This window comes from Ammodytes marinus (assembly GCF_949987685.1).
Source record: "Ammodytes marinus genome assembly, chromosome: 7".
In the NCBI taxonomy this organism is placed as follows: Eukaryota; Metazoa; Chordata; class Actinopteri; order Uranoscopiformes; family Ammodytidae; genus Ammodytes; species Ammodytes marinus.
Window position 1 is genome coordinate 23855261 of NC_137211.1, and position 16423 is coordinate 23871683.

Consider the following 16423-nt stretch of genomic DNA (forward strand, 5'->3'; position numbering starts at 1 on the left):
TTTTTTAATGGACTTTCCATGATATTCTATTTTTTAAATGCACCTGCAGACTGCTCACTGTCAACTATTTTATCATAAAACAATGCAGGGACATCAAGATCAGTTGGCAGAGATGACATCCCCTGTATAAAATGAACTGCCCCCTGATTTACGGTTTAAACTAGCAAGGCATTGTGGGAAAATGGGCCGTCTTTTACATTTTTACATCAGTAAATCTGTGTTCGATCTCTGGGTCTACTTCTGAAAGCTGTGGGCTGGCACTTAACAGAATGACTTACACCTGGCTTGACAAAGCGGCCCCTTTACATCCTGGATTGGCATTTATGCAACTGACTAATCCAAAGTGCCCAGGCTAAACTTTGTCAGGGCTGGCTTTATCAATCATCCTGGATATCTTAATACCACTTTTATGCAATAGGCCCCTGGTTTCCTCTCATACAGCTGCAATCGGCTGTTTTGAATCAAAAATACTTCAAAATAAAACAGTACAAAATGTTTTTTTTTAACTGACAAACTGACACAGAGCAACATGAGCCTCCCAGAGTTAGGACTTTGAGTCGTTTCCTGCTACCTGATAAAATAAGACATTACTGACTGTCGTGGAAGTTTTTAATCAGTTAAACCTTGTGGGAATACATGAACTGAAACTTCTCAATATAAACAATTTAATAAAAGCATTTATTCCCACAAGGTTTAACTGATTAAAAACTTCCACAACACTGACAAAATGTATTTTTAGTGCATATTTAAACCCTTAATAAACCTTTTGTTGGTGATGATTTAATAATAATCACAATCATGTGCAATTACAACAATTATTTAAAATTGCTGCTTTTTTGTTGCCAAAAACAGCAGACAGCTTTCATTTATCTTGAATTTTATCAAACAATATCCACATATTAAATATGTTCCTCTATGAACGACAGCAGACTGCTATTAATTTTCATGAATTTTTATTAAACAATAACCACATATGCAGTTCAGAATACATTTACAAATTAACTATACCAAATTTGATTTGGTTCACAGTCACATAAACTTAATGTTACACTTTGGCTGATGGAAGCCAAATTTTTATTCATTTTTTTTCAGTTTGCCAAATGGCCAACTGCTCTGCAGAATCACAACACATCAATTAAAATGAATTATCTAAACACGCTTTGGTTTCCTCATACTGTACGGCCCTCTCATGGACAGAATCGATTGGACTTCAACATTTACGCCACGTTGGTATCTATTTATGAATAGCAGTTCTATAAAGCACAGACCAAATACATTTATCCCTCAAACACTGATGATAATTAAATAGATGTTTCTTTTTTCTTTGAATTTGGAAATTTGCTTTTAAGAGTCTATCGCTTGTATCCTCTGTAAGGACAAATAGCTTTTCGTGGTTTAGGGGCTTCCATGGTCAAAATGTTCTTTCGCTCTTCATGTAGAAAAGAGGAACACCACCACCGATGGATCCTGGGGGGTGTAGCCTTTATATCAACCTGGGTGGGTGACGGGACAAAACTGGACTCCTCTCTTCACATCTGAAGGAACCGATTGTCCTTATGATTAATAAAAACAGTCCCACTGTAGCCCAGAGCCTTCCTGCAGCAGGTTGAATCGTTGCTTCTCATCCAGAGCATTGGAGGAGGAGGGTTACAGCAGTGGGCTGCTGTTGCTGTAGGGCTGTGGGGGGGTTACACGTTAGTGGCCTCCCATACTTCGCTTTTCTCCGCTCGTCCAGTCGAGCCCGATGAACGTCAGGCTCATGGTCATGAATATGAAACCCAGTGCTGTGAAGCACATGGCCTGAAAACACAAGCGAGATATATAAGTCACTGCAGAATCAACATACAGAACTACTGTGCTTTTGGCCTCACATTAAAGCTATAGTGCATACTTTCTGTTGTCCTCTCGAGGAATTCTGAGTAATTACAACAACACTGTCTGCGCATCTACATGAGGTAAGCCTTTGGTGATCCCGTATGGATTATATGCACTTATTTATACACTATAGCTTGAATCATGCTTCAACTAGAGATGTGGACCTATACCTGGATCTTTGGTCTGGAGTTCAAGGGTTCTCGCTCGGTGGGGACGATGCGGATGTAGAACAGTCCAGGAAGGATAAAGATCAGACTGGGAGCAGTGGTTGCACCTGGACACACAATATCCATATTAAAAACATTATTCATCTCAGATCTAAGCTGCAAAATCACATAGAAGGACCAATGTGATTTTTGCAAAAACTCAAAGAACACATTGAACAAAACTTGTCAACCATGCATTACCCTGGTTTGACAAGACATTTCTAAGTGAGAATTAAAGGAATGACACGATCTTTCCTCCCAAAGGTCAACTCATCCACACAAATGCATTTCAAATAAGCATCTATTTATTTTATTTTATTGCTTTTTTAAATGTATGATAGAATTGTTCTTTTTACCTTAGTAGAATTGGAATGGGGTGAATTTACATCTAATTTATATTATTCAGGCTTTTAACAAGGCCTCCATGTCTAATTTCCTACCAGTAATGCCGAAGATGTCTCGGATGTTGGGAACGAGAATGACCAGCAGATTGACACAGAACAGCAGACACATGGCGATGATGATGTGACGCGCCCAGTGGAAGGGTTTCCCTGGGAACAGCAGCTGCAGGAGCGCCCGGCGGATCTGACGGAAACACAGACGTAAGATAAAGCTCCTCATACTGTGATCTGGTAAAAGAAAATTTATATTTTTATACTCTGTGTTAGCAAATATGATAATTGTAATTGTGGGATAGTTCTCTTTTATTTATGCTGTCAGTTCCTCATAACTAGGAGAAGTCATGAGATCTTTGAAATAAAAGATTTAACTTTGGCTTTATCCAACATTAAGATTTGAGCTTTTTAAAGAGATGCAAATGTGCGTATGATTAGCTTCATATTTCCAAATGTGCATATTTATTGAAACACTATTTTTGAAAGTAGCTAATTATTTTAATGTAAATAATCAACTCGCAATGGCCGGAAATGCTCTTACGGGAAACAAGACCACAGGTACAGTCAGAGTGACAGCCACCAGGACAGCCAGCCGAACACACAGGATCAGGGTGTCCAGGGGGTCCACCTTACTGTAGGTATGGAGGAGCTCTGCCTCAGTGTTACCTGCACATAAACACACACAAGGTTATCAAAAGTCACACCTCACAGTCATCAAACTAGGCTGATTTTGCAGATAAATTGAAAGAATGTTGTCTCACCGTAGAAGGTCAGATAACCAAATATGGCAGTGAAGAAGTACATGGTGAACATGCCCAGGATGGACACATTGCCGATATTCTGCATTCTTCTCTTGGTTGGGCTTAAGGGGGTCAAGATGGAAGATGATTTATTCAAGCAACACAGAGAAAGATAAGTACGGCGGATGCAATAGGTTATTTTGAAAAGTTCTACAATGTTAAATTCTTACATTAATTGACTTTCTTGGCCACTTGCACAGGTTATAAACCACATCTCCAGGAGACATGTTTCCCCACATTTCGGTTTACATTTCAAATATAGTGGTTCACAAAATCTGGGTGGACTGTTAGTATTTGTTCCACCTTGTCTGATGTGTTCATGGTTCGTTGAACCAGTAGAATCAAAACTAAGTCCCAAGTTGTAATTAACTCCAACACAACTGTGAACTGTGTTGAAATCAGTGATTCTAGAAAACTCTTGTGGTCCAAGCAGTTTTTGTCAAAATCAGTGAATGTCTTCTCATGATCCTGACCGTACTGTGTGTGTTAATACACAGCCTAGGCTCTGTATAATTCTATCGAAACAGGCTAAGCTACTGATCAGCTTATACTTTGGCTTTGGTAAGTATTTGGCTTCAACCCCTATTTAAATGATTGTGATTTGTGGATCGTGAGGTGATATAACTGATTTTGACAACAAGCTTTCTCCAGAATCACTGACGCCACCTTTGACTGTGATTTGGGAAAACATTTCCAAAAGTATCCTGTGTCCCTGTGTATAAGCTGTGAACTGTAGCCTAGATATTGCATGTGCAGAATCCATTCATGTGTCCGCCTTACTTGCTCAGTTCAGTGTAGATGGGAAGCACTTCAGGGTGACATACGAAAGCAAATGCCAGGATGGGGATGGTGTATGCCGTCTGCAAATCAAGTCACAGAGTGAATTCCCATGGTGGTTTTCTAAGAGGCACATGAACTCTACACCACTCAGTGAAATATGATGCACCCGCAAATAGACCCCGAACGTGCATGAACCGCACGTGTTGAGAACACCCTGCTGTCCCTTGAGCAGAGATCGCCATAAATGAACAGCCTCCAGTGCAAACGGTCATTTTTGTGTGTGTGTGAAATTCATTATGTTCGTCTCTGACCTCTTGGTTGATGGTGAAGTATTTGACAGAGCACGTGTCATCTGGGACAACCGCGTCCACAACTGCCTCCACAACGGAGTAGTTGCCGCCAAACACTTCCAGAGGGCAGGCAATCTGGAATCTCTTGTAGATGACCTGATGAGACAGAGACAGAGAGTTGCTATATTGGATTCATTCTCAAACTACATGTCGTTTTAGTTACCAATCTTAACCCGTCTCTATACTTTTCTCTAAATTCAGGTCGATTGTATCAAAACGGTAAGCTGAAAGACACGTAAATCATGATCTTAAGAGTTGGTGATATTTCCCTGTGGGTTTGTCCCCTCTGACATTAGACACAGTCATTTGATCCAGAGGTAATAAAACATGATGGGATATGGCAGCTTCAGTTTGTAGCTCAGGAAGCTCAGTGTCATGCCAAGGGGTTAGGTTACTGGAATATACCATTTACATTGCTTCATAATACACTGAAACATACATTTGTCTCTTACCGCCGTACTGCCGTTTGAGTTTTTCTACTTTTCTTGAATCAAAGTTTTACAATTTTCCGAATATTGGGACATTTTAATACCAGTTAAACATTTTATTTGTTTGTTTGTGTTCCTAACAACTCCCTATAAACTATAACTGTAACACTATAAACATTGTATAGTGTCATGGTCACAGAAGGTATAGTGAGCGACCATATGGCATTCAGTGGTACATGGCATGTCGAGGCCTGTTATAGCTGCTACAGCTCACTGGGCATTAACTTCCTTTAGACATATCAACAAATCATTTTTTCCAACACCTGTGCCGGGACATTAACAGTTAAGTTATGATTGTGACTGTGAAGGCCCACACACTCACCGAGGAGAGGAAGAACACCATGCAGGAGAGAGAGAAGCCACTGGTATAACCCAGGTACCCTGCACAACGCAAGAAGCCAAAAATACATTCACCACGCTTCTCTTAACATGGCTTTTGAGTATACAGTTTGACACCATACAATAAGTGTTTTTTTTTCTGTGTAAAATGACTGAAGAATTGAACCTACCCAGGTGTTTCATCAGGGTTAGTGGGAGGATGATGCCGATGGTGACGATGATGATGAGGTAGTTTCCATTCATGAACCACTCGCTGGGTGCAGAACACAGGACATACACACACAAAGTCAAATATAGGCCTGTGATATATATTTGTTGTTTTTTTTCACCAGCATTTACACTTAGGCGAGCTGCTGTGATGTGACAGTTATTTTGCACATACTTGCCTGTGGTCCATGTTTACCAGATTAAAGCCCTCTTTTCTTTTTGTACATTGTAAACATGACTAAATATGGCCACACACGAGAAAGTTACAAAATAAAGTTAAGGGTGAGATCACGGCAGAAATAAATAAATAAATAAAGAATTGGTTCAGACAGTAGTGGCACCTTCAACCACAGTGTCTAATTTTACGTTTCTATTTTCTACACATATTAAATGTTCTCATGTGCAGATTCAAACCACATATACTCACTGACTAGTATTGTATCACAGCCTGATGAGTTCCAGCACAGTATCTTCTTTCTCTGAGCCATAGAGCTCTATTAAAACACATCAGTGAACCACAGGGTTGCACTGGGTGACATGTTCCTTCATCACAATAAACACACTGTTGTTTATTTTGAATCAGTCCTACAAACACCGTCCTGCTGCCCCAAATACAGTGAATGTGGACTCATCCACCGCTGAAAATAGTCCTAAACAAATGCACTACTTGTTTAAAAAAACTACAGTTACCAGCTGTTTTAGGCTTTACTTTACTTCACTGAGTTTTTATTCTTTTTACATCTTCAGTAGGAGCCAATGGGCTTTGGAGGTGAGACATTATTGAGAGACGCTCTAAAATGTTGTTTTTGGTTGGATATTTTCATCTTTTATTTGAGAACTGTCTCTGTAAAGGACACCCACACACACACACACACACACACACACACACACACACACACACACACACACACACACACACACACACACACACACACACACACACGCGCACACACACAGATGAAACCGATATTGAATTTCGTTCTTTCTGTCGCTAGAAATACTCACCCAGAACTGGACGTCTGGTTAAGAAACGCTTGGATGACCAGCGGTAACTCAGATTTTACGATGAACAGGTAGCTGGACATTGCTGTATAGGGGAGGAAAGCAAAGACAGCCTGAAGGAAGAGTGTTTATTAGTGCACGTTGCCACATCACGTCTTTATCACAAGACACCGACAGGCACATGTGGTTCCGCTGGCAACATGTATCAACGCCACCTACTCATGTGACATACACATTTCAAATACCACACATTATACACCTGGCTTACCTCCAATGTTGTGTAGCGTTATGATGACAGCAGCTAGGATTTTCCCTGTATGACCAAAAGCTCTCATGCCCAGCTGCTCATAGGCACGAATACCTGCAGAGACCAAAACAAAGCACCATGGTAACAAACTGAACGTGGTGATCAGACACCTGTATAGGACGACTGGCTGTTTTTAATATTACAAAAGAGGGTGAAGCAAAGTGACAAAGATAAAGGCCTTAGGAAAAGTTTCATCTCTGAGATTATGTTGAAAATGAATTGAAGGCTTACCCACTACTCCAGCACTGGTTAGCAACAGATGCACGGAATAACAGGAAAGCGCGGCGATACATGTGAGCAGGATCCTGTAACACACAAACAGGTATGGTTAATAATGTCATTAATGTCGCTGATATTCTATGCTGCTGCAATGACAGTATTGATTAGTTTCAGCATGTTGCTTGTTGCACAGACTTTTAAAGCTATAGTGCGTAACTTCTGTTGCCCCCATGAGGAATTCTGAGTAATTACAACAACACTGTCAGCACATCTACACGCGGTAAGCCTTCGGTGATCACGCATGGATTTTATGCCAACTGCTGTCCATTCGGGTTTTTTCAACTGAAATTTCTTGAGGGCTACTTGGCATTTTTCCGAGCTCCTTGGCCAGTGTCGGGGGGTGACACCAGTTTGTAAACGCTGCCATGCTGAGCAATACTACAGGGAGAATTTTGTGGAGCTGATAGGCTTAATCTACGTGTGTAAAATCATTTGGCAATGGCTTGGATATAACCGACATTCATTTAAATGAAAAAGTTTTGCATTACAGCTTTAAAGAGTGAGGGTATGACGGGAGCGAACACACAATGTAAAATAATAAGCTGCTTATTTTGGGTTTCATCTTATGAGTCTATCACTATTTTCCTCAGCCACTTGAAGCTGCAGTTGGTAACTTTGGAAAACAGAGCAAGAGAGGGAGAGAGAGAGATAGAGAGAGAGAGAGGGAGAGAGAGAGAGAGAGAGAGAGAGAGAGAGAGAGAGATTCTGAACCAAAAACAACCCCAACCCCTCCTAGTCCCTCCCCACCGCTCCCTCCCTCCTGTACGGTAGTTCCTCCCTCCAAACAGAGTCATGCTCATTCATGTGCCTTCATTTATTCTGTGGTAAATACAAAGACTGAAAGAACTCTATGTCCAATTCCGAGTTAAGAAACACTACTATTAACAAAATAAAAAAATATTGAGCAACCTCTGCCAGAAGACTTCAAACCACACGTGAATGCTCACGTAACTGACACAACAGTGCCAAGACATAAGGACGGCCCCTCAACCAATCAGCACAAAGAGCCATAACCAGGCCCTGATTGGTCAAAGGTAACGGGCGCAGTGGAAATTCCCGAATGAAGCATACAGAGTCAGGGGAGAACACAGTGATAAGGATTTACTCTCAGACCGCTTCACTTACTGATAGCTGAACGGGTATTATGACATTTCTTACCAAATAAAACGGTGAAAAAGTTTCCAACTGCAGCTTTAAGTTGTATCAGAGCACTGATGCGTCACTGTATGTGACCATGGGGAATCTCTTGATGGGAAGTGAACGAGGGCCGATGGCTTGGCAAACATCAAGTTACATTATTACATTTGATTTACGTAGCTGACAGTTTTATCCAATGGGACAATGTGGATACAAGCCAAAACATTCTAGAGTCATGCCCAAACTTCATCAAATCAGCGGAACTGCTTCAAGTGCTTCATTTTAGAAACAATGGGAGATAAGGATAAGGAACCCTTTTTATTGTTCATAAATCATTGTGCACCAGTTGGCTCTTGGATGGAATGTTCAGTACATTTTTTTTATCATCATGATAAGTCAGAAAGTGCCACATGACCATTCTGCATTTGTGTTTCCAAATTGCATTTCAGGGCTAAAATAATCTCAGTCAGTGGACCTACAATGGGTCATCAGGTTTGCGTAACTCTTGCTGAAACGGCCACAGTAGCCACAGGGGTAAATTATGGGATCCTGGTGGATGATTTAAATATAGTATAACGGTAGCAAAAGACGAGAAGAGTTGTCAAATCAATGAACAGACTCAGTATTGCTACGGGAATATCTGAAGTCTAAAGTTAGCGAACATTAGCTAAGATTAGCCCCCATAAACTGCCGGTCATACCAGACCAAGTAAGACTGTGCCAGGGAAAAACCCCAGTGTACACTTAACTGTCAGTGAGGAGGTTAGGGCGTGCAGGAGGGGGCTTGAATGGGTCCAACATCATGCCAATCATGAGTGTCAACATTATGACGAAGTTCCTCTAACCTCAGCAAAGTCACGGCCTTCCCAAGGTAAATGTGAATGTCACAACTTGAACTGTAAACACTGTTTCTCTTTGCGGGCCAGCTTTGATCACATACTGTGCTTCGTAACATAGTGCAGAATAAACTGATTTATTCTGACTTTGGACAGAGCAATGTGTATATTTTTCAGGTTCTTGCAATCTTATCTTATCATTTAAACAACATAATCATTTCTGTGAACAAGATTCATTGGGGATTCCAGGATTTGGAATTATTTTGTGAAGTATTCAGTCATTCTAAAGGCGGTTTTCATCAGATATACAGTATATTGAATGATCTAATCCATGGTGGATTGATGACATTGCATATTAGGCAGCAATATCTTTGGAGTCAAAATCGCGATATTATTCAGGTTGACACATTGGCATTAAAATGCTCTGTTTATCAGTCCTAACTGCAGAATGGTTTTCCGTTTGTGCCCCCCCCCATGCCAGCAATATAAATAAAGTAATAAACAGTCATTACATTATTTATCTTTTTCCATTTAATTAACTTGTAAAGTAAGAATATTCTAACCCCATATAGCCTCTGCAATAGCAGAGTGTTGTGTAATATTTGCCTTTTTCTCTGCGTCTGTTTGTCTACTGGGACTGTCTAAGGTTTTCATGGAAACATCGAGGTAGAGAACATGTGTGCGGGGTGTGTGTGTATCAGCTGTACTCTCTGTACCAAAGTGTGTGTGCTTCTGGTGCTCACAGGAAAAGGACGATGCCGGTGTTGGACATGGCGTACGACAGACCCAGGATGCCACTGCCCATGATGGCGTTACTCAGGTTGAAGACGGACATCCCAAAGGAGGTTTTACCTTCAAACTGGAAAAAGACATAAGATTGATTGGTAGGGTCACGTCAAAGCCACAATTGCAATGATTATAAAAAAACTAAATAAAAACTAAATAAAGTCGAATTAAACTAAAATAATTATATAGCTATATATTTTTAAAGATATGAAACAAAAAGTGCCCTCAAGGCGAGAGAGGTTTTCTAGAGCAAGGCACCAAAATACCCAGAAACTGTCTTAAATGTGTCATAATCTAACCCTTGACCTTCATCTTTGGATTCGCTCGAAATGTAACAACTGATTGGATGGCTTTGGAAGATTCATTGTTTGTAGGGCACAGGGATGAATCATGGATGTTGAAACCTTTCTGCCAGTTGCTGTTGTCAACTGCATTGGGGACGGTGTGAAGCAAGTTTGGGTAGGGGAGTGGGGTGGGGGTTAAATCTTTTACTTCATTTTCTAAAACAGCAAGACCTAGGGTTAAGGAACAGACAATGTCCCCAGTTAGGGTCCTACTGGGGCCTTTTTTTTGGTAGGGTTATAGAGTTAGGGTTTCTGTATATCCTTTGGAACCCTCTGAGTAATATTTGTTTAACACATCTTTCCCAATTAAAAGAATAAATGTAACCATGCATTGTATCAGATGGAGAACATGGTGTCTGCTTCCCTGTCATACTCACGTCTGTGAACTGAGATCTCTTTGATCCATCACTCTTGTGTTGCAGAAACATTTCTTCCTCTGGTGGGATTCTGTCACATGCAGCACAAACAGTAAATTAACTGTAAATCACACAAACACACTCGCTATGCCATTAGAATAATAGCAAGTCAGCATATAGAGCAGACACAGAGGAGACTTACCCTCCCTCCAGAGGAAGAGAGACGTCATGGTGATGACCGTTTGTTAGCTTCTCTTCCATACTTATGGCAGATAGGCACTTATTTCTCCAGATAGGTGGAAAGTTTCAAAAGAATGGAAAGGAAATCTGAAAGAGGAAAAAAAGAACACATTAAAACCCACCTGATGCAGAATATTTACATTGAACACTGACTAGATCACAAAATGTAATGTTGTTTTTGTCATGTATAAACATTGCAATCAAAAACGTTATCATAGAAAACACTGGGTGGTGACTGTTTGTATATTTTTAGGTACCAGCTTTGGATTGGAAGGTAGTCTTAATCAACATTTGACACCATGAATATGGTATATAATATAGTATATATTATATATAGCAATTCTCTAACAGGAAATTAAAAGAATTGAACTTAAAACAACAGCTAACTACATCAAAATAATAAAAATAATAAGGAGAATGATGATGAGCATTAAGTAAATGGAGTGCAAACATACATAACTGTTGCTTTAATCACTATTTTCTTAAGAACGATTGATCAAGTGACAAAGCCCCAAATAACAGTGCTGTGCTGTGAGTAAAGCGTTGTGGCCACACTCAGCTATAGACTAGATAAGCTCTGAATGGGACTATGGTCAAGATACAGTTCAAATAGCTTCCCTAGAAAAGTTATGACCGAGTAGGGAACCCCCTATTACCTCAACTAGCTCGACCTTACAGTTATAAACATGCAGGTTTAGTTTTCCTGGCTAAATGTCCATCTTATAAAGCCAGAAGTTCTCTCAAGTGTCGTATTATCATCAAGAAACCTCAGCTGCTGTGGCTGCAGAAAAAGGAAAGAGGTGCCACGATTTCTTCCAAAAAGTTAATGGATTCCCTTGATATCCTTCTCTTTGGGTCGCCCAGAAACAGAACTGCTTCAGTTGAGAAACGCTATTTATTTCTGCTCAATTGCAAATATTGCAACAGTTGCTATGACATCAAGTGACTGGGATTATTGATTTTTGTGACTAATGCCTAATTTGAGTTTTGTTAGGTGTTGGTATTGTTGAAATGAAAGTATGCGTGTAAAATAGCAGACAGGCTATGCAGAGAAATATTGATGAATTTTTGGATAAAAAAAAGACATTCATAAAAAATTCACAATTTAAAGAAATATACAAAAAATGTATAGTTAATAACTAATTCTAAAAGTTTACAAGCAATATAATTTAAATGCATGGCTTGGTCTGCGACGTTACATATAAATAGGTATGTAGCAAAAAACACCTGTGCATTTAAGGGTTAAGAGCCAATTTGCTTGAGAGTACACCCCAAACAACAATGACATGATGACATCATATAAAGATTCTTAATCCAATAGCCAACAGTGGATTTACACATTCCGTAGATATAGAACAACATACAAGATTTGGATGTCAGTCTTATATTCTCTCCCATTCAGCTATTTTGGTTATTGGTCTCCAACACATCCAAAGGTAAAATATCTGTCTCTTTAGTCCGGGACTGCTAAATGCAAGTTCCTCTTCTTGTGATGCCACTATGTTTTCTAACTATAGTTGCTGACTGTGTGTGTTTGCTGTGTGCTGCTGAGCAGGTCGGGTACGTTGGGTTTATCGGAGGCTGTTCTGTGAAAACAGCTGCTTGTTGCTGGACACAACGTGAATCATAAATCACTAACCTAACAGTCAAGCTGTGGGCTGAAAAACCAGTTTAAAAAGGTTGAAAAGCTCAGGCTCTAAGACATAGTGCTAGTTCTCTGTGGGCTTGACACTACAATTAACACCTTTTCACGTACAGATTGTCATTTGATCCATTGATAAATAAGAACAATACACTGACATTCACAAAACGAAACTTTGCCACGTAGACGTATTTGCTCTTCAGCTAAATGACCAGATGAATAGACCATATGTTTCCAAATAAAAACAATATAATTGGCTAACAGAACCAGACCTTAGACAGACTTGCATTGGTAGGCCAACATATTTCCCCAACCCAAGTGAAGGCTAACGTGGCTTTGCAGATAAGAAACTGGAGTGATGCCAAGTCTGGACGGCTCCAGTTGTGAAAATCTCCTCTCGGCCTCAGTAACGACAGACAGAGCGATAACAGCTGAGAATGACCTCCCTGCTCAAACATGACTGATCTGGTTCATCAGACATTGACATGTGCAGCAGTCAGCATATGGATTTCATATATGTATGTGTAAATATGGTCTCTAGGAAGACATTTCACGTTTGAGTGCACTCTATTGACATGACTAAAAATATTCATGTTTTTCCAGAGGGAAATCAGAGAAATATATTTTAAATATGTATTTAAAATGTATATTTATTATGGCATTGCCATGCAGTTCAAATGGTGGCAGAGCGATCAGAATACATTCACATACTAGTCGCTACAACTGTGATTAGTATTACTTATAAAATTGTAAATTGATAAGTGAGAGTAAGTTATCCACAAATTGGACAATGAAGGGAGTCTTGTTGGTCCACATCAGGATAATATTGTTACATTATGTGAACATGTTTAACCACAATGACAATGTGTCATCAAACAATCAATGACAGGGGGTTTATATAAAGTAAAAGTGCATCCTGAGGTTGCACGCTCACGTGCATCTGACTTATCGTGATGCAGGTACACCCACCCTCCCAGGTACACCCACCCTCCCTATGCACCAATCAGGTTCCAGCGTTTCTTGCCAATACTTTTTGGCCAAAAACTCATCTTTACAAATGTAAACAGAAACTTGTATCGATAACAGACTCATGTGCTGTAGCATGTGCTTTCAGTTGATCCACGAGAAGCAAATGTTCAAACATCACTTTAAAATCAAACTTTGAAATCAATACAACGCCCTGTCATTGTAGTAACTCAATCCAGCCAGCATGGAAAGCAGCAGGTATACTAAATGATAAATACACAGACTGGAGTGGTTACAGTAAGTATGCTAAATAAATAGCCTGAGTAAGCAAAGAAAAAATGGTTAAAGGAATAGTTCAACATTTTGTGAGCACACCTGCTTTTCCACTTGAAAGTGAGATGTTCAGATGGATACCAACCTCATGTCTTTGTGTTCACAACAGAGCTGGAGCCAGGAGCTGGTTAGCCTAGCTAAGCATAAAGGGCTGGAAGCAAAGGGAAATAGCTAGCGCTCTATCTAAAGTTTAAAAATACACCTACAGTACTGATACCTCTTAAGTACACTGATTACCATGTGGGATCTTGGTTGTTCAATCTGTACACAACCAAACGTAAAAAATGACAATGTTATTATTTTTACATTTGCATTCCTGTAAAAGATACTTTGAGTATGTTTATCTTTCTTCATGTTACTTCACATTCCTAAAGTGAAGGAAACCCCCTCTTTTATTTAATCAGAAAGACAATGCTTTTTTGGCAGTTATCCCAGGAGTTTTTTCATCCGACTGGGACCGTAAATAGAGTCTGCCGACAGTGTCTACAGTGAGGTAAGGGGGAACATACAGTGAACAATGTGTGCCTAAACAGGCCCTGCCCTTTTTTGCCAGAATGGAATGTGTAGGTACACCGTATCTTATGTAACACTGACACCTTCTCTCCTGTGTGTGTGTGTATGTTTTTCTTCTTCTTAAAAAAAAGGCAGCACTTTAACGTTTATCTAAGAACAGCAGTGTGACAAGCACCAGTTGAGGCTTATTTCAACAACAAAAATGTTAAATATGTGTTTTGCTGGCGTTGTTTTAGTACACTGTACTTTTTTCACATGTACGTGTAGTTGACATACACATGAGTACATGAGAAAATGTTGCATTCAAGTATTTTCTAATAATCTTTTTCCCCCCCTCTACTTCTAATCAAAAATATCTGAAAAACACTTAAACATCAAGTCTTCTCAAAGTAGCAAAACATTTTAAAAAAGGGTAAAATTAGCTATTTTTACACATTAGAGACAACCTAACCTAACTGTTTTGTGCAAAACTCTTCACACTACAGTCACCCCTTGACTTAAATAAATAATTTTACATATCATAACACAACTTTTATCACAACCACTTTAATGAGCCTGGCAATCCTTTCAAAATAAAAAAGCCCCTTAGCCCTGGTGTCTGTAACAAAGCGCTTGCTACTCCTCTCCCCATGGTTCTTCACTCTCCCATTGAGCAGACCTCCTCATGCAGCCCAAACACGTGGCAGTACAGTCGCTCACACTCCAGCCAGAACAGAATGGGGGTGACTTACCTTCAAAGTCAAGCCCGGCTGACCCCTCTGAAGCAGCAGGGTTGGGGAGAACCTGTGTGCTGGAAGTCCTGGGACCCAGGAGGTGTATTGTTTGGGTCCAGGAGGCTGCTATAATACTGGCCTGTTTTTGGAGCCCAGCAGAGAAGCACAGGACGTTTTTAGGGAGAGGTTGGGGAGGGTAAGCAAATGGGGGAGCAGGCAGCAGGGAGGAGGGTGGGAGGGAGGTCTGCTAGAAAATGACGGTCTCAAGTTTCTGGTGATGTCACATGCAAAGGCACTCCTCTTCCTCCCTTTAAAAAAAACAAACAACTTTTACTGTGGGTCTGGTCTGTGGTGATGGATTGCTCCGTGGGGACTTCCACTGGGCTCCTATGGCCTACTCATACACACTGGGCCTATTGAATTGTTTCCATGTTTTCTGCTCTCTTCCTTGCTCCCGGCCTCTGACTTGCGGTAACAGTGGAAATATGGTGAGTTGATAGGCGGGGGGGGGGGGGGGGGAGGAGGTTGCATAAGAGCTGCTGGTGTGCAAACTGGAAAAAGCAAGCTCTTTTAGATCAATGTGGAAAAGAGGTAAATATACAAACCCCCCTACAAGTGTTCGAGATGACCCCAGTCTTGCGGCCGAGAGGTGCAGTTTGAAACAACAGATGGACCAGGATAGACACATTCCCATGGTTATTCTGGAGTGTGGTTTTTCACACAGGAACACGGGTTCGGCTGAGTTTGGAGCTGATTCGCTCCATTAAGTGTGTGTGTGTGTGTGCAGAGGTTTGGCTGCCCCGCCGTTCCTCAAGACATTAAATCCATCAGTGTGTGATTCACAGTGTACAAAACATTTGGAATGAGATTTCGACCTGTTAAATCACTCAGAATTCCCCTTTGGATGCCTTTTTGGTGTGATTATTTCCAACGGTACAGTGTGTGCTGAGAAGGGGCATTTAAGTTCAGTGAAGAAAAGCCTGGATAAAAATTTTAGGAAGTATATAGAAAAAAACTAGTTACTAAGGTCATCAGGTCAAATACTGTACTTATGGAGCATTGAATCAGCACCAGCACCTTTACTTTGTTCAAATGCAGATATTCAGAAGTACTTTTATACTTGTATTTCAGTAAAATGCTCAATGCAGGACTTTAAAGGAGTATTATTCATCAACGTATTTGAGTGCATTACAAACCAATAGCTTTGGAAGTAAATTAATAATAATAATTATTATAGTAATCATAATTGATATAATTGATATAGCACCCCAAACAAAACAAAACAAAACAAAGAACATGAAACAGTTAACAATTAAAGCGCTCCTCCAGTGATATATCATGTCACTTCTATAACGTTGGGGAACTCATAAGAGACATAGGCCTACTTAAAAAAAGAATGGTCAAAATCAAAGGAGCAGAGCCTGACATATCCTGACGCTTGTCCCTTTTGACGCTTTGTCTATCTCCAGATGTCTGGATCCTACATTTCCCATAATACAAATCACTGTGGTCTTTCATTAGACACTGCCT

General features: G+C 40.2%; 1 protein-coding gene across 1 annotated transcript; it reads right to left on the reverse strand.

Moving 5' to 3' along the window:
- Positions 1–942: 942 nt before the first annotated feature.
- Positions 943–15049, reverse strand: slc38a5b (solute carrier family 38 member 5b). The gene is made up of 16 exons (XM_080030683.1): positions 14912–15049; positions 10689–10813; positions 10508–10577; positions 9744–9859; positions 6981–7054; positions 6711–6803; positions 6446–6527; positions 5404–5486; positions 5217–5275; positions 4368–4502; positions 4057–4136; positions 3238–3338; positions 3018–3142; positions 2522–2666; positions 2046–2149; positions 943–1800 (listed from the first exon to the last, which is right to left on the reverse strand). The coding sequence occupies exons 2-16, from the start codon at positions 10745–10747 to the stop codon at positions 1696–1698; spliced, it is 1431 nt and encodes a 476-aa protein (XP_079886809.1). The 5' UTR covers positions 10748–10813; positions 14912–15049; the 3' UTR covers positions 943–1695.
- Between the last annotated feature and the right edge of the window lie 1374 nt (positions 15050–16423).